General features: G+C 63.6%; 2 protein-coding genes across 5 annotated transcripts in view; one reads left to right on the top strand and one right to left on the bottom strand.

Moving 5' to 3' along the window:
- Positions 1–2,390, top strand: part of NIBAN2 (niban apoptosis regulator 2) — a 50,843-nt gene extending 48,453 nt beyond the window's left edge. Inside the window, exons 14-15 of one of the 2 annotated variants that reach the window (XR_004902357.1) lie at positions 373–1,833; positions 1,865–2,390. Coding sequence is in view for 1 of the 2 variants with exons in the window: in XM_028520435.2 (XP_028376236.1) it covers positions 373–971 (599 nt within the window). In the remaining variant the exon portion in view is untranslated. Of the gene's footprint in view, positions 1–372 lie in introns of both variants that reach the window. The other variant, XM_028520435.2, reaches the window with a different exon arrangement.
- A 399-nt stretch (positions 2,391–2,789) lies between these two features.
- LRSAM1 (leucine rich repeat and sterile alpha motif containing 1) overlaps positions 2,790–17,548 on the bottom strand; it is a 36,401-nt gene continuing 21,642 nt past the window's right edge. The window contains exons 17-27 of one of the 3 annotated variants that reach the window (XM_036022251.1): positions 17,000–17,099; positions 14,922–15,009; positions 14,476–14,550; positions 12,877–12,957; positions 11,311–11,406; positions 9,370–9,468; positions 8,515–8,646; positions 7,415–7,496; positions 5,772–5,774; positions 4,603–4,745; positions 2,790–3,542 (exon numbers count right to left, since the gene is read on the bottom strand). In XM_036022251.1, the coding sequence (XP_035878144.1) occupies positions 3,417–3,542; positions 4,603–4,745; positions 5,772–5,774; positions 7,415–7,496; positions 8,515–8,646; positions 9,370–9,468; positions 11,311–11,406; positions 12,877–12,957; positions 14,476–14,550; positions 14,922–15,009; positions 17,000–17,099 (1,025 nt within the window). In that variant the 3' untranslated portion in view covers positions 2,790–3,416. Of the gene's footprint in view, positions 3,543–4,602; positions 4,766–5,771; positions 5,775–7,414; positions 7,497–8,514; positions 8,647–9,369; positions 9,469–11,310; positions 11,407–12,876; positions 12,958–14,475; positions 14,551–14,921; positions 15,010–16,999; positions 17,100–17,548 lie in introns of all 3 variants that reach the window. The other 2 variants (XR_004902355.1, XR_004902356.1) reach the window with 2 other exon arrangements.

Genomic DNA, 17,548 nt, shown 5'->3' with positions numbered 1-17,548 from the left:
GGTCTTTCTGGTGCGGTCAGTGAAGCTGCAAAGGAAATCGTGAGATTTACGCCTCTGGGCCGGGTGGGCTCCTGTGAGCTGTGTGGCCACGGGAAGTGGGGCTGAGTCTCTGTGCCTTAGCTCTTCTGTGGGTCCTTGGCACTTGGGGGAGGGTCAGATGAGTGACAGGGTGACATGGTGGTGACCAGCTTGGGCTTGGGTTAGGATCACGGCTCCCCCTTCCTAGCAGTGAGGCCTGGCACAAGTCACATCCCAATGACAGTGTCCCCTCAGGCTCGGGGGAGGCCTGGTGGGGAGGGGGTGATGCTGGCATTGTGGTGGCGGCTGTGGCCCCCCGGCAAATGTCCTGAAGTCGCTTTTTGGGCCCCGCAGCCGTGAAGGAGGCCGCCGTGCAGAGGAAGCACAACCTGTACCGAGACAGCGTGGTCCTGCACAACAGCGACCCCAACCTGCACCTGCTGGCCGAGGGCTCGCCCATCGACTGGGGCGAGGAGTATGGTGGCGGTGGCGGTGGTGGTGGGGACAGCGGCAGCCCCAGCGCCCGAGTCCCGGAGGCAGCCACCATCTCGGAGAAGCGACGGCGTGCCAAGCAGGTGGTGTCCGTGGTCCAGGATGACGATGCCGGGCTACCCTTGGAGGCCGGCTCTGAGCCCGTGTCGCCCGCGTCCGTGGACAGTGTCACTGGGCTCCGTGGCCTGCTGGCCCAGAATCTGCGGGCTGAGAGCCCCCCGCCGGCAGCTCCCCTGCTGAACGGGGCCCCTGTGCAGGAGAGCCCCCAGCCCGCGGCCCGCCCTCAGGCCCCCTCACCGCCTGCCTCGCCGCTCCGGCAACTCCCACCTGGAAAGGCCGTGGACCTCGAGCCTCCCAAGCCCAGCGACCAGGAGACTGGGGAACAGGTGTCCAGCCCCGGTGGCCGTCCCCACATCCACACCACCACCGAGGACAGCGCAGGGGTGCAGACTGAGTTCTAGGCAGGTCGCCCCCAAGCTTCTGTTGGACCAGGCACACGGGCCCCTCCCTCCTAGGTGCCCAGCGGGCGCGGGTCTGCGCCTCCGGTGCGGGCGGGGCGGGGCTGGTGTGGCACCTCTGGGGCCGGGCAGGGATGGGCCCTCCCGAAGTCACTTTATTGGGTTCGGTCATTCTTCGTTGCTCCGTCTTCTCTTTTGTGGGGTGAACTTGGCTTTCCTGCTTGTGCTGGGAGCTGAGTGTAGCTGAGGGGCTGGGGAGCACCCGAGGGTCCCGGGTCTCTGGGTCCTCCCTTCCTGCCGTTCTCCTGTGGCCTGTTTCCCTCGGGGGCTTGCCATCCTTGCACAGAGGGAGTTAAAGGCACCGTCCCCTGTGACTCAGAGCCCATGAATCCCCTCCCCTGGCGTCACCAAGGGCTCGTTGGAACCGGAAACACAGAGTATGAGCCCATCTTCTGCTTGTCCAGGCTGGGCCCGAAGGCCTCGCGCCCCGACCCCGGGTGAGGGGAGGTGCAAGGACGGTGTCTTCAGGCTGCAGCCCAGCTGGGGTCGCTGGGGGGAGGGCTTCCACGTGAAGGGGTATGGGCCTGCAGGCCTGGGGTTGGAATGCAAAGGCCTGGAATGTGCTGGTCAGGGCGAGGAAGTGTTGCAGGGGAGCTGGAGGCCGGAGGGCAGAGGGAGCACCGCCGGAGGCCAGGCAGGCCCCAGGCCCGTGTCCCCACTTCCAGCCGTGGTGGTCCCTCTCCTTCCGCTCGGTGCCAGGACCCTGCCTTTGGGGGTCCCTCGGCGCCCACACGCACTTTGCTCAGAGGGTGGGTTTGGTAGGTGTGGACTCTGTCTTCCGTGGGCCACCTCCAAGGTACGTGCTGTCCACCGAGGGGGCCGGCAGGGCTCCCGAGGGCTGCCGCTCCGAGGATCTGGGGTCGGGCTGTGGCGTGGCCCTGCTGCCTGATGCACCACGTCACCTCGCCCTGAACATTCCAGGCCCCTTTTCAAATGTGAGTCACCAGGGCCCAACTGTCTTCCTTCTGCTTCTTTTCCCTGGGGGTGGCAGCTGAGCCGGGGCAGCCCCCAGGCCCTGCTGCTGCTGCTTTGAATGGAGGCCAGCAGGGCACAGCGGGACCCTTTCAGGGTCCTCCGGCAGGGCCCCCACCCCGCCCTGCACCCTCCATCCCTTTAACCTGCTTCCTGGGGCCGGGGCCTCGGACCCCCAGGACATGAGGCAGTGGCTGGTGCTCAGGGTCCCCCAGTCCGCCCCAGCCCTAATCTCAAACACCTCACCAACCTCTGATACCAACACATTCCGTCTCGAGATGCTGTCCTCTTGTGCCTTTGGGGTTTTCCAGTCATCCTCCCCAGATATTGTATTAAAAATATTATGCAAATTGTTTAAGCTCTACTAATCAATAAATGCTTTATTTAAAGCCCGACGCCTGTGTGTGGTGCTGGCGGGGGGCCGCATCTAGCTGGCCTGTCCACGCACTGTGGCTTCCTGCCTGTAGCCCAGAGAACAAGCCACCCTCGGCTCGAAACCGTTTGCCAGAAAAGGCACAACAAGCGTGCAACCCTGCAGCAAGAGCGAGGCACACGGCTCCCGGGATGGCCGGCACAGCCACGCGGTCCAGACCCAGCACGACCTGCTCCTCCTCGGGCTGTCCTGCCCTTCTCCCCAGGCCCTGCCTCTCCACCCCTGGGGGGAGGTTTGCGGAGCTCCCCGTTCCAGAATGTCTCTGCCTCCCCTCCTCTGACCGAGGTGTAGGCCCCTCCTGGGCCCTCGACCCTCCCTCTCCCCAGGCTCCTCCGGGACCCAGTGATGACTCTGAGGAAGCAGCTGGAGGGGGGTTTATTGACACCGATGCTCCTGGTTTGGGTCTGCAAAGCTCACCACCTGCCCCTGAACCGGGGAGCAGAGGGGCCCAGAGCAGTGGGGACAGCAGCGAGGGGGGCGAGGGGGGGCTGCTGTTGCTCTGGGTGCAAGGTCTGCACTGAGCACCTTCCAGCTGCTCGGGGGACCTCAGAGCACGCCTGCGGTGGCCTGTGGCCGCCCCTCCCCGCAGCGGGGACAGCACTGTCTATGTTCCCCCGGTAAGGAGGCTGAGGCTCCTGCAGGGACAGGGGCCCCCACAGTCTGCTGGGAGGTGGCAAAGCCACCCTGGCCAGGACCCCAGCCCTGGCTCCGAGGGCGGCACAGCTGCGCCGCCACGCCCAGAGCCTTCCCGGTGCCACGAGGGACCCTCACTCTTCTGTCACAGGACTCGGGTCATGGGTCAGGAGCACATTCTGCCCCAGCCTAGCAGTGCTTGGAGGTCAAGGGTGGGGGCACACTCCCGGGCTGTGGGGCAGGGCCCAGGACGAGAGGGGGCCTTACTCGTGTGGGCAGAGCAGGGGCGTGCTGGAGCCCTGGGCCTGGGGCGGGGGGCGGGGGGCCGGGGGCCTGGGCCCGGCGGGCGCTCAGCTGCGGTGGTAGATCCGGAGGCGCTGGGCGATCTCCTGGCGGCACAGCGGGCAGGTGCGCAGCGGCTGGCAGCACTGCGGGCAGCAGCAGACGTGGCCGCAGTTGAGGAAGATCATCTGCGCCTGGGGAGAGAGCCGGAGCGTCTGGGCGCTGCCGCGGATGGTCGTCCCCGCCCACTCGGCCGCTCCGGGGCCACACCCCACACGGGGCGCAGGCGAGAGCCCGGCCCTTCCTTCCGGCAGCAGTTCGGCAGTGCTCCTCCGCGTTCGGTGAAAATTCCATCCATCCCCACAGGCCCCGCCCCTTTGTCTCTAAAATAAAGCCACACCATATTCCTGACGTTTCACTCCTGGCCTTCCCTGCCTGCCACCGGCCTGGACAGTCCCCACGCCCCCGCGGGGGACAGCGGCGGTGCGCGCTGTGCTGCAGGGCCTCACAATTCGACCCCGCCCCGCCCCGCCCCGCCCCGCGGACTCGAAGGCCGTTCCCAGCCGGCGTGGCTTTGGATGCCCTTGCCCAGCCCCTGGGTGTAAAGCGACCCCCGCATCATGGCTCAGATGCCTCGCCCTTGCGTTGCTGCCGCATGTCCGTGTCAGGAATGCATCACGCAGTGGTCATTAAGGCCGTGCTCCCAGTTGGGTCCGAGGCCAGTCAGCACAGCACTGTTTGTAGTTACATGGAATGGGAAGCCCACCTACGGGGCTCGAATGCAGAAATTTGGTTAAATTTATAACCAAAGAGCGCCCCTGTACCGCGGCCTGCCCTGGGGCTGGTAAAAACCTCGGGGTAATCGGACGCTGTACCCTGCTGGCCCTTTCTAAGGGGACCGCATGGCAGAGGGAGGGGTGGATTTTAATCTTATGTGCTGTGTTCAGTTTTTACAATAAGGGTGAATTTTGTTATCCTTTGTTTTAAAATAGCCTCTTTCAGAGAAACATGTATTGTTGATATTCAACAACTTGGAAAGTTTTCCTTAGTGTGTTTGTTAAGTAGGGAAAAACCCTCTTCTGAAGAAAAGGCCCAGAAAATGACGTCAGCATCGCTCGTGTTTGGCCCGTGGGGTCACGGGTCACCATCATTTCCCGCAGTGGCCACAGCTCCTGGCGCACACGGCACACTCAGAGCGAGACCCCCGCCCGGGGGGGGGGGCGGGGGGCGGGGGAGGCGCAGCCGCAAACTCACCTCCCGCTCCAGGCACACGACGCACTCCGACAGCGGCACCTCCAGCTCCGCGGGGGGCGCCGACGGCCTCACCGGCTCAGGGAACTCCTCAGGGGCAGTGGGTTCCGGGGCCCCAAGGCCCTCTTCTTGGGGTGGTTCAGCAGCTCTGTGGGGACCAAAGAGCCTGAGCCAGGGTCACGCCCAGTGGTCCCAAACCCTAGCCGATGGCCCAGGTCCCGCTGCCCCAAGTGGCCAGTGCGCCGGGAGGTGAGGGGCCCTCTGATTTCAGAATCGGGGGAAGGTGTCCCCTCCTCCCTGAGTCTCGGTCCCCACCTGTAAGACAGGTGCTCTGGGACGCTGGCAGGGAGGGGTCTCTGAACCCGAACATCCCCTGGGTTCATGGCTACCTCAACAGCCACCCTGCAAGTTGGGCTCTGACCCTTCGGAGATGAGGAATTGGAGCTCAGGGAGGGGAAGCCACTTGCCCAGAGCTGCGGGGCCATCTGGTGGCGGAGCCGCGGCGCAGGAGCCCCTGGTCAGGAGCTCCGGGGTGGACCTGGCCGCCATTCTCAGCTTCTCCGCCACTGGCCACCACCCATCAGGGCTCGGAGGGGCAGGGAGGGGAGGGGGAGGTCCCTGTGGCTGGTCCCTCCCACCCGGGCAGAGCCCCCACCTCCGGCCCCCACCCCCACCCTGTGTCCACTGCTCTGCCCTGGGGCCAGCACCCAGCCCTGGAGCTGGCATCGGGACGGGCCCTTACAAAAGGCAGCCCCTCTCACCACCTCGCGACAGCCCCCCAACAGCCCCAAGTATGTCCTTAGCCCCGACCCCCACCCTGACCTCAGTGCGTGTTCCAGTCCATCTGTGGTTTGAACTACAGATAGTATTCTTTATAACTGAAAAAGCCCCTGAAGATCTGAAAAAGGCTACACAACACTCGACACTCCAAGGGTGTCAGGGGGCCTCAGACCAACCGGGGACAGAGCCCCCCCTCTCTTTAATGCACCACCTGTCGGGTCCTGGGAGCAGTGGCAGAGCCGGTGGGAGAATTCCCGAGGGTTTCCCGTCCCCTCTGGAGCTGAGAAGGGCCCCCTCCCCGCCCCCCCCCCCCCCAGCCACTTCCCTGTGGGGTGGGCGTGACCCAGAAGGAGCCCGAAGCAGCTGGGGCACCCCACACAGACAGCGGGGACATTCTGAGAGGGGACCCGCCTCCCGCCAGCCCCAGGTTCGAGGGAGAAGACGAGAGGCAGCCGCTCTGGATGCTGCAGGGGCTCGGGGTTAAAGGGCACCCTTGACTCCTGCCTGAGGGAGGTTAGTCTGCTAAGGCCGGGGCGACCCCGAGTCCTGACACCCAACTCCTCTGACCTCCACTCCGAGAGCGAGAGCGGGGTCAGAGCTGGGGGAACAGACATCTGGGAGGTGTCTATTTTGCACGGTGCTTGGTATTAAAGGACTGGAAGTTTAATGAGTTTTTCTTGGATAAAGCCAGTCCCTGGAGTACAGCTGGCTGGAAGGCTGGAGCCTGCAGCTGGCCCAGCGCTGCCCCAGCCCCGGCACCCAGGGGCCCAGGGCCTCTGCCCACCCGGGCAGCCCGAGCTCCCGCCTCACCCTGCGGCCAGCCCGGCGCCTCCCCCTGCAGCCTCTGCCCCACACAGGCCCTGCCCGAGGCTGGCCGTCCGCCCTCTCCACCCTTCTTCTGGCCCCCGGCGTCCTTCCCCTTGTCAAGGCCCCCGGGTCCCTGCTCAAGGGGGCGGCGAAGACTATGGTTCAGCCATTCGCCAGCTCTGGGGTGTTGCGAGAGATGCGCTAACCTCTCTCTGCCTCGGTTTCCTCACCCCTCACATGGGGATGACGCCACTGCCCCCCTGATGGGGTTGGAACAGAGGTGACAGGACACGGTACACGTGAAAGGGTCAGCAGGTGCCTGGCACTGGGTCCTGCTCGGGACACAGGGGGCCTGTTTCCCACGCCAGCCCCTGCGTCAGCCACAGCACCGGCCTTCCCCTGGCCTCCGACGGGGCGGGGGGCGCCTTCCTGGCCCTTCACAGCCCGTCCCAAACACCTTCCTGCAGACATGCCCCAGGCCCACTCTTGGGCACTGGGCACAGCTGGTTTCCCCTTGACACCAAGGGCCCTGGGGGCGTGGCTCCGGTGTCTGCAGGCCGGGTGTGGGGAAGGCGTGGGACCGGGAGCCAGGAGGGCCCCCAGCCGCTTCGAGGAAACTTCCTTCCGTGGGGCCCATTTTCCTCACGGGTGAATCCTGTCCCTTTAGGAGGAACTTCCAGGACTGGCAGGGCTGGAACCAGCCTTTACTTCTATTCACTTTTTTTTTTTTTTTTTAAAGATTTTATTTATTTATTTTTAGAGAGGGAAGGGAGGGAGGGGGAGAGAGAGAGAGAGAGAAAGATTCAATGTGTGGTTGCTGGGGGTTCTGGCCTGCAACCCAGGAATGTACCCTGGCTGGGAATTGAACCTGGGACACTTTGGTTCCCAGCCCGCGCTCAATCCACTGAGCTACGCCAGCCAGGGCTTCTATTCACTTTTTTAAAAAAAATACTTTATTTACTTTTTTTTTAGAGACCAGGGAAGGGAGGGAGAAAAAGCATCGACTGGTTGCCTCGCACATGCCCCCAACCTGGGGCCTGGGCTACAACCCGGGCACATGCCCTCGCTGGGAATTGAACCAGTGACCTTTCGCTGTGTGGGATGATGCCCACCCCCCTGAGCAGCCGCCTGGTCAGGGCGGGGCTAGAGCAGCCTGTAGCGCTCCACCTGAGAGGCAAGCAGAGGAGAGCCCCCAGCCACGGCCCACCCACCCACGAGGCGTCGGTACCTGGCCGGGTCCGGGCCGCATCCAGCAGCTCCTGGGCTCTGCGCGGGATCTCACGCTGCAGGCCGGCCTCCGAGACGCCCATCTGCAGGGGGCCAAGAAGAGCAGGCTGTGGCCCGGGCTGGCGGGAGCCGTCCGCACCGCCCAGGGCCACGGGGGCTGCCTCGTTCCTGGCCGCCAGCACCTTCGGCTGGAAACGTGGAGGCCTGCCTGGGGCCCAGCCTGCCTGGGCTCCCGGTCAGTGTGGCGGAGGGGGAAACTGAGGCCCAAAAGGAAGGCAACCCTACTGAGGTCCCCCTTAGCTAACAGGTGCTCCCCCTGGGCCAGGGACCGTGCTGACAGCTTCGCCTGCGTGACCTCACTGCACCCTCACGAGGACCAGTGTGCCAGGAGCCCCCGTCACAGCTCACGAGGGCGAGACCCAGCTGCCGAGAGGCCGCAGCGGCAAATCACCCGAGTGCAAGGGCCTGGGCTTGGCCGTCTCGGCTCCCACGCGGCCCTTCTGTGTAGGGACCGCCCGCAGGGCCCCACGGTGTGCACAGTGGTCAGCACGCGGCCCCCGGCCCCACACCGCCTGGCATGAGGCCTGGCTCTGCCGGGCAACTTGGGCAAACGACCCCGAGTGTGCGTCTGCCTCCCCACCCGGGAGACGCTGACAGGACGCCGCCTGCTGGCCGGGCCGTGGGCAGCATTCCGTGAGCCCGAGTGCGAGAAGTGCCCGGACGGCCCCTGGCACCGCAAGTGCTACAAAGACGTGACCTTTCATCATGACGCGGCTCCTCTGAAGAACAAGCGAGTCAGTGCAACGCACCTGAATGCAACCAGGCTTGGGCGGGGCCGCCGTTCCCTGTGAGTGCTCTACAGCGGCGGGGTGGGGTGGGGTCCAGGTCAGTGGGACCCACATCCTGGATTTTCTCAGCCACAGGCACGTGGGGCCCACCCGGCCAGTGGGGGCAGACGGGGCAGGTGTGCAAGCCACCCGGAAGCCAGGGGGCCCCGGGCCACTGGCCGAGAGCCGGCCTCAGCAGGAACTGCGAGAAGGGCGGGCCGGCGCTTGGCCGGGCTGGGCCCCCCCAACCCCCCGGGAGGAGGGTGCTGCCCACCTTGGCCAGGTCCCCGGGGCTCATCCGGCTCAGCGTGTCCAGCGAGACGCGGTGGTGGGCAAAGATGGGCAGGTAGTGCTCGGCCGCCAGCTCCGCCAGCAGGGCCGCCAGCGGGCGCTCCAGGCCTTCCTCCTGCACGAGCACAGCCAGGGCCCCGCGGGCAGGGCGGAAAAGAAGACGCCGTTACCGACAGCGGCAAACAGAGGGGCTGAACGTACAGAAGATGAGAGACGCGCTCTCCGAAGTCTTCCTACAAACACGCACGTGTGTGCACAAAGAGATGACTGTACGGAAGTTCACTGCCGCCGAGTTTGCACACTCGAAGTCGGTGAGCAGCGTGAGCGCCCCCAGGAGGGGGCTGCTTAGGTAAGCGGGGGTTCGTCCACGTGCTGCCCGCTACATGGCTGTCTGGGGACAGGGAGGGCGCCTGCGCCCGTGCAGGCCTGGACACCCGCCTGCCACTGTTACGGAGGGGAAAAAGAAGTGGCCAAAATAGTGTGTGTAGAAAGACTCCATTTTTATTTAAGGTTAAAAAAAAAAGTGTGCGGGGAGAGGGAGGGAGGCGGAGCCAGAGAGAGAGGAGGGGGCACACCTGTCTCACGCGCGGCAGGTGCTCAGAGACAGCACCGTCGCCTGCCCGCGCTGGCGGGCACGGCGGGCCCCGGCCCCCGTGGGCTCGCGGGCTCCGCGACACAGGCCATCTGCTCCTCACCGGAGCGAGCCCTCCCCCTCTCCCACTGCCGTCCCGCCGGGGGTCTCTCGCGGGACCTGGCAGGCTGCCCCTGCGGCAGAGGGGGCCCTCTGGACGGAGGCCCCAGGGGCTCCCGGCGGGGCAGGCGCTACCCCCGTCCTTACCTGCAGCTTCAAGGACAAGGGCTTCTGGTTCAAGAGACGTTGATACTGAATCAGCCAGTAGTTTTCCTGCTTGGTTTCGCTTTTGGCTTCTAACTCCGTCTGCCAAGGACGAAGCAGATGCTGTTGGTTACAGACCGGCAAACAAAAACGATGATGACCCTGATGACCGTGAGCTCTGCTCCCCTGAGCACGGGGTGGCGCTCGGCACCTCCCCGATGACTCCCCACACACCCGCGTCGCTTCGCCACAGAGGCAGGGAGGGCAGCGAGCGCCACTCCGCCCCACTCAGTGCCGAGGCGGATCTCACGGGCGGTGCACCACGCCTGGCGGGGGCCTGAACCTGGGCTGCTGATGCCCGGCACCTGGCTCTGCGCACCACTGGTCTGGAGGGACACCGCCTCGCCCACTTGTGGAAACAGCGAAGCACCAAGCAGCTACCGCCGCCTCCCACAGAGCTCAGGCTGATCTTCTGGGTGCCAGGCAGGGACAGAAATAGGGTCCCGAGGACACCTCCAGCCTCTGGCGTGGCCTGCCCTGCCCTGCCCTGCCCAAGCTGAGGGATCACAAACACGCTGTGGAAACTGCCTCCTTCCTTCCGTCGTTCAGGAACATTCCCCGAGCGCTGTCCTGGGCTGGGTGCTGCACTAGGCGCTGGGGACAGAGCAGGGAAGGAGCGACCCTAGCGGCAGCTCACACTGGCAGAGCGCCGTGCGCCGCCCCGTGCTGTGTGCCAAGAGGAGCTACTGCACGTAATTCTCGTACCTGCGAAACAGGCTGGACCGCACGAGCGGAGAGCCCGAGGTTCCGAGTGGTCAGCAGCCTGCCCGAGGTCTGAGAGCTGCCCAGGCCAGGGCCGGGATCCAACCCCGGGTCTGGGGCCTGCTCTCTGAACGCCTGCGCCGGCCCGGCCTGGGCTGCAGCTGCACCCATACCCTGGGGCCAAGGTGTGCGGGACAGCGGGCCTCCAACCCGGGCACTGCCCCTGTGCCCTTGGTGGACACTCCTGGGCCTTGCTGAGCTGGCCCCCCTCTTCTGGACATGGCCCTCCCCGGGCTGTGGACATACCTCCCTTCTGGAACCTATGACCCTGACACTCATGCTCTGCTGAGGCAGTGCCTCTCCCCAGAGAGTCCCTTGAGGTCCCCTGAGGGCAGGAACACAGACACAGCCTGTGGCTGCCCTGCACAGTGTCCGCATCGCTACGGTTTGTAGACGGCGGCAGCCAGGCCTCGTCTTCCCGTGCCCTGCCCAGGGCCTGCCCACGGCGGAGCTGGAGCACGCCTGCGGCAGTGGCGATGCCGCAGCTGGCGGGCTGGCCAGCCTCCGTTCTCACCACCCAGGAGTACCTGGGGGCTGCAGGACACGACCCAGCCCGCCACCTAAATGGGGCCCTGCCACCCCGACCATGTGCTGGCGTCAAACCCCTTTGGAAACAGAGTACGAGTGGGCAGCCCGCTCAGAGGCTTATTCCAGGGCCTGCACTGGACACAGCAAGTCCTCTCCTGGGCATCTGCCCCGAGCAAGTGCTCAGCTGTTCTCAAACGCTTAGCTTCGAAGATGGTCAGAGGGTGCTGCTTAAAACGTCAAGGGCGGGAAGGGGACTCGACGCTCAGCAGCGGCTGACCGGTGCCCGACCCCGGTGCAGCCTGGGAAAGAACGCCGAGGAGCACTCGAGTGACACGAAGGGAGGGGATGACGACGAGCTGGTCGCCAGGGCTGGGCGCCGCTGTAGGCACGAGCCTGCGCAGCTGCGAACAGGCACCGCAGTGCTGGGCAAACAGGCACCAAACCATCAGCACCGGCCAGCCCTCAGCGTGAGGTTCCCTTCCTGCGTGCTCCCCATTTCTCGGACGGACAACCATGATCGGGACGCCCAGGGTGTGTGAGGGCCCTCTGAGGGGAAGCAGGCCCCGTGTGACGAGCACACAGACGCCGACGCACCAGGATCTCCCGGAGCTCCTCCTCTCGCTGCGCCTTCTCTTTCAGCAGCTGCTGCAGCAGGGAGCTGAGGGCCCAGCGCTGCTCCGAGATCATCTCCTGCAACACAAGACCACACCCAGTGCCGCTGGGGGCCCACGCGCCAGAGGTCCCAGCAGCTCCGCGGCAGGATCCCCCTCACTCACTCCTCAGCTGCCAGCCGGGGGCCGTGGAGGGCCCAGCTCAGTTCAAGGCTCTGCCCACCGTCTCAGGCCAAGAAGCAAGGGCCAGAACCTCGGGGTCCCTCTGTCTGGGCGTCCCCTCCCCACCCCCTCCTAAGCCTGCATCTCCCTTCCCCATGGGGCTGAGGCGGGGCGTGGGATGTCTGTGGAGTGGTCAGAAAGAGCAAACAGAGGAAATGACAAGCCATGGCTGAGCTCCTCCCTGGCTAGAGCCCGTGGGGGACGCGCGTGGCAGGGAGGGCTGGTCACCCGCAGCAGTCTGGAAGGCCCCGCACAGGCAGGTGCGCAGGCAGGCACAGCAGAGCCCTCGTCTGTGTCGGTGTTCCGTCACCTCTGACCTCAGGGACCCCTGGAGGCCCGGAAAGTGGAGCCCGAAAGCTCCAACAGGCAAGGGACAAGGGCACCTGCTCTGAGCTCAGCCCCTCCCCGCTGAGGGCCGTTTCCAGGCCCACACTAGGCTTTCCGATCGCTAGCTCGCCTCTCTCGGCCGGCCCTGACCGGCCAGGCCGGGCCTGGGGGATTGTTACTTCCCCTTTCTGGAGGGGAGAAATGGAGGCCCAGGGCGGGGCAGTGACTCACACAGCGCATCTGTGGCGGACCCGGGACCAGGGCGCCCGCCTGCAGTGCTCCCTCCCTGCACTGAGAAGCCCACAAGACAACCTGAGAACAGCAGGCTCTGCTCGAAGCCTGGGGGGGCCCGAGTCCTCGCACGCCACTGACTCAGGCCCTCTGCGTGGTGCAGGCGGGCGGACAGAGGCCACCCTGTTCCCCATTCCCGCCCAGGTCACACGGCCAGACTGTGCAGGGACAGGACCCAGGTCCCAGACTTGCAGACCAGAATGCTGTCTGCTAGTCCCTGCTGCCCCTTCTCGGTGAGCAGGACGCCCGCCCGGAGCTCCCAGAGAAGCTGCCCGGAGGGAGGGACACAGTAATGGCTGGGTCCTCTCCTCCAGACACTCTTAGGACACCAGGAAAACCCCTTCCCCAGAGGATGTCAGCCCACCAGCCGAACCAGCGCCCCAGAAGCATGGCTTGGAGAGACAGGGAGCTCGGCAGCAGCCCTGCTCCGAAACAAAGAAAACGCAGAGATGGAGATGTCGCCTGGGTGAGCCGCGGCAATGAAACCTCCCTTCCTCTGACCCTCCTGCCTGGCAACGGGCTGACCCGACCCCTCGCCGTGACCTGTGCGCCCATCAGCTCTGGGATTGGGCCCCCCTCCTATGTCACGGCCACAGAGGAGACCTGTCCTGCCTGCTGGGGAGTCACTGCCGAGGGGCAGCGGGGGCACTGGGTGGGGGACTCCACTGGGGGACGGGGAGGGGCGGGGCGGCCAGGGAGCCCTACGTACCTGCAGTGCCTCTGTGTCCAGGGCCTTCCTCTTTAACTCCAGCTGTGTCAGCTGCAATAACTCAGTCTCTATTAACTTAATCTAAACAGAAGACGAGACAGGGTTTTACTCACGGCACCCACAGTCCAGCTCTGTGCCGCTGCTCTCTGATGGACAAGTGGGTGCTAGGAATCTTTTCTGGGGGGGGGGTCTCTGGAATAAAGGGGCCCTGAGTGCTTTTCTGGTGGGGGGGGCGGCATGCCCGTCCTGGTCAATAATGTTGACCAAGGTCTGAGCGCAGGCGCCGTGACGGAGAGGGTGCCGAATAAAGGTGTGTGGGCGGAAGAAGGGGCTTCCCTCCCAGGCGCAGGCCTGAGGGAAGAGCAGACGCGACTTCTCCCGGAGCCTCTTCCTGGTCCCGCTCTCTCGCTCCCTCTGGACGGCTCTCCCAGCGGGGGCAGAGGATGGAAGTGACTGAGTAATAACAGGGGCGGCGGCTGATCGGTATGGAGGGTTCTGGGCTAGGCCCGTGCCGGACACGCTGCATGTGTGAGTTCGTCAGTTCTCCCCCGGCTGTTAGGGGGTAGTATTGCCTCCATTTTACAGACAAGGAAACTGAGGCTCAGAGAGGTTAAGTAACTTGCCCGCGGACACAGAGCAGGTGAGCGAGTGAGCCCTTTCCCTGGGGTGTGCCTGCTTGGGGTCTGAAGGGGAAGGGCTGGCCTGGTGGGTCAAAAGCACCCACAGCGAGATGGTCTAGGGGTCACCGCACACCCTCGGGGCGTGATTGGGGGCTTTTGGCCCTGGGGGTCAGGCTCCACAGCTGGTCTCTACCCCATGCCTAGGACCCTATGACCCTTGTCCCTAAGTTTCTATGTCTCCACCAGCCCCTGGTCAGAGGAATGAGCTTCATGTCTGGCTATATGTAGGATTGAAATTAAACAGGGAAATAAAAAGGTAAGTTGGTTTTGACCCAAAAAGGAAAAAAAAAAAAAAAAAACCATGCAGAATGCGAAATTCAAAGTGTGCGGAATACGATGTGATGAGCGTCCCCACAGCCTGGAAGCTCCTGTCACCCCCAGCCCGCCGAGTGCACCCCGTCCTCAGGAAAGCCCCAAGGGTCCGACAGCCCCGCGCCATGGAGGTGGCTGAGAGGCCACAGCGGCGGGGCCTGCCCAGCGCTGGCCAAAGGTCAGAGCAGAGCCCGGATGAGAGTGCATCCCTCTCCTCCAAGCCCAGGTCACCCCTCAGCTGACAGGGCCTCCCTGCTCCCTCTGGCAGGAGATCCAATGTGTCCCAGCCCACAGCTCCCTGCCGCCTGGGGCGGGGTCAGCACGGAGGCTGCCTCTGCGGTCAGGGCCGCAGCCCTGGGCAATGTGAGAAATGGCGAGGACGGGGCACGTTTGCCGGGCACTCACAGTGCTGCCTGGAGGCACCTCCCGGCAGCCCCTGACCTCGGTCCTGGGAGGAAAGGGAGGTTCTGAGGGGAGGCCCCCTGCTGAGCGGCCACATGAAAGAGCCAGGATTCAATCTCATCTGCCACCTGTCCGGCCACCTCTGCACCACTCCAAAAGCTGGCAGGACAGGTCTAGGTGGGGGGCCACGACCCCACACGCTCACCTGGTTCCTGATCTGCCGATGCATCAGGTCCTTCTTCACCTGGAGAGCCTCAAATGCAGCCTTCTGCATGGCGCTCTACAACAGAGCAGGGCCTGCTGAGCAGGAGCGGGGGCCTTGCTTTCCCAGCAGCCGAGAAGACAGCAGGGGTGCAGGCGGGTGTGGTGGGCTCTCCCGTGGGCTCCTCCTCGGAGGTGTGATCCACTCCCTGCCCTTCCAGGCCTTATGATGGGGCCCCACAGCACAGGGAGAAGTAGGGGCACTTCCCGGGATTTCAGTGACCGGTGGATCCCTGCCAGAGGCCTCTCCCTGCCCCTCTCCTCCGGGCGGTTTGTGCTGGGTGCACCGGGCACCCTGGGTCTCATGTGCTGGCCAGGACAGGGCTCCACGCGGAGGTCCGAGGCCCTGCCTCTGCGCACCTTGCCCTCACGCCCCGGGCAAGGGCTCACCTCCTGCAGGATGTGGCTGATGGCTTTGTTCTGGTCCATCTGCTGCCACGCCAGAATCTGCTGGAACCGCTCGTCCATTTCAGCCATGCTGCCGGGAAGACAGCAAGTTCATTTACCCTCTCAGCATTTTCCGAGCGCCTCCTGTGTGCCGGGCACCTTGGAGGAGACCAGGACACACCGTTTATTCATTCAGCAGTGCTTCTGGAGCGCCGGCTGGGGGCCGTGCTCCAGGCTGGGCGCAGACGGGGTCTGTCTGAGTCCCGTGGCCCTGGGCAGAAGGTGACAAAGTCTCTGCCTTGGGGGCTGGGAGACACGGTCTCCAGGTCCTCTCACCACCACCCCCATCCGCTGGAGCACGGCCCCTGGTGAGCTGCACGGGCCTGGAGAAAGCTGCCCTTCCCGGGCACTCATGCCGGTGCTCCCCACCGCAGCCTTTCTGGCCCCGGCAGGGGTCTGCTCTCAGCGCCAAGAACGGGTCTCATGATTCTGACACAAAAACCCAAACCCTGCGACCTCGTGTATGTCCACACGTCGGTGCCATCTTGGTCTCGCATTGGCTTGTTTCATAATAATGGCTGTTACTGATTGGACCCTCCGTGGCAGACCTCACACTCACTAATGTTCACTAAATGCTCCAGCAACTCGAGGGGTAGTACTGCGATTTACCCCCCATTCTTCTGATATGAAACTCGAGGCTCAGAAGGGGAAAGAAACTCGCCCGAGACGTCACAGTTACTGAGAGAAGACACGCACATGCTCCTAAGCACAGCGCCACACGCCAGGAAGCAGGGGAGGAGGCCCCGCCCCTGAGGGCACGGGAGGCCGGCAGCTGTGCCGTCTGGACGGAAGGACAAACACAAGGGCAGCCCGAGCTCCTGGCCCGTCCCCGTCTGGGGCTCCTGAGCACCGACGGGGCTCCTCTCACCTGGCTCTGCCAGACCCCGAGGCTCCCTCAACAGGCCAACCCATGGTGCCGCTGAGGCAAACTTGGAGAGTTAGACCCAGAGGGGCCATCAGCACCGAAGGGACCAGCAGCCCTATCACCGTGCCCCCTAGTACACTCTGCCCCGACCTGTGTGGACCCTTGGCGATGAGGAGTGCACCACAGTCAACAGCACAGCCCCGCCATGGCTGGTGTGGCTCAGTGGACTGAGCACCGGTCTGCAAACCGAAGGGTCCCTGGTTCGATTCCTGATCAGGGCACATGGCTGGGTTGTGGGCTGGGTTCCCATTTGGGGGATATGAGAGATGGACCAGTCAATGTATCTCTCACACATTGACATTTTTCTCCCTCTCTTTCTCCTTCCCTCATTCTCTCTCTAAAAGTAAATAAATAAAATCTTAAAAAAAAAAAAAAGGAGCCCACCCCCCACCCCCACTCTGCCTGGGTTCGAATCCCGGCTCTGTCACTTGATAGCTGTGCTTCCTTGGGTGTGTCACATAGCATCTCTCAGCCCGAGCTGTGCTTGTAGAACAGGGCTAGTAACCACACAGTCCCTCAGAGGTTCAGTGAGCCGATGCGCACCACCGGGCCAAGTGCCCGGCACACGGAAGTGCACGGGAAGTGGTAGCGACCACAGGCACATCTCAGAGACGTGGCGGGTTCGGTTCCAGACCACCGCGATAAAGGGAACATTGCAATAAAGCGAACACAAGAATTTCTGGGTTTCCCAGTGCACATAAGGACTATGTTTATGCTACGCTGTAATCTATTGAGTGTGCAATAGCATTATGTCTCAAAAACATACTTGAACTAAAAAAATTATTTAATGCTACGAAATGCTAACCATCTGAGCCTGCAGGAAAAATGGCACCAATATATTGGTGGAGGCGTGGTTGCCACAGACCTTGAATCTGTAAAAAACACAGTATCGCTGAAGTGCAGTGACAGGAGTTACTGTCACTTTATCATGACCCAACACAGAATCACGAGGTCCAGCCAGCCAGTCCGTGAGTGAAGGCCAGTCACCACCCGCCTCCAGCAGCACGGCCGAGGCTTGGGGCTGGGGGCAGGGGCTCCCGGGGCTCAGAGCCGGCTCCCCCAACTCCCGTCCTCAGGAAGCCTCTCCTTACCTTACCTGGAACAGGCCTGCTGGACCAAGCTCTGCCTCTGGGACTCGTAGGCCGTCTGAAGGAAGCGGTTCTTGCAGCTCTCGGTCAGCATCTGCTGCATGGCGGCTGGGGAGACACGGGGACGGGGGCTGAGAACGGGGTGGCCGCTCCTTGGGTGGCCTCGCAGGGTCTGCCTCGTCACCACCTGATGGCCACCCACAAGGGAAATCTTTTTGATTAAACTATCAAAGCAACTTAAGCACGAAAGATCAACTCACTGCAAGACACTGAACAGCACACACAAAATCTCCTATAATTGGTCACCGGAGGGATCATTACATTTTGATATGTATTCTTCCAGTTATATGTTAATGTATACTTGTGGATTTTAAATGGTTAAAATTAAGAAACTGCCCTGGCTGCTGTAGCTCCCTAAGTGGATTGAGCGTGGGCTGAGAACTGAGGGGTCACCAGTTCGATTCCTGGTCAGGGCACATGCCGGGGTTGTAGGCCGGGTCCCCAGTGGGGGCCGTGTGAGGGGCAACCACACACTGATGTTTCTCTTCCTTTCGTTC

This window comes from Phyllostomus discolor, chromosome 3 (genome assembly GCF_004126475.2).
Source record: "Phyllostomus discolor isolate MPI-MPIP mPhyDis1 chromosome 3, mPhyDis1.pri.v3, whole genome shotgun sequence".
NCBI classification, from domain to species: Eukaryota; Metazoa; Chordata; class Mammalia; order Chiroptera; family Phyllostomidae; genus Phyllostomus; species Phyllostomus discolor.
The sequence above is the reverse complement of the archived record's forward strand: the minus strand, read 5'-3'. Positions and strand labels throughout refer to the sequence as shown.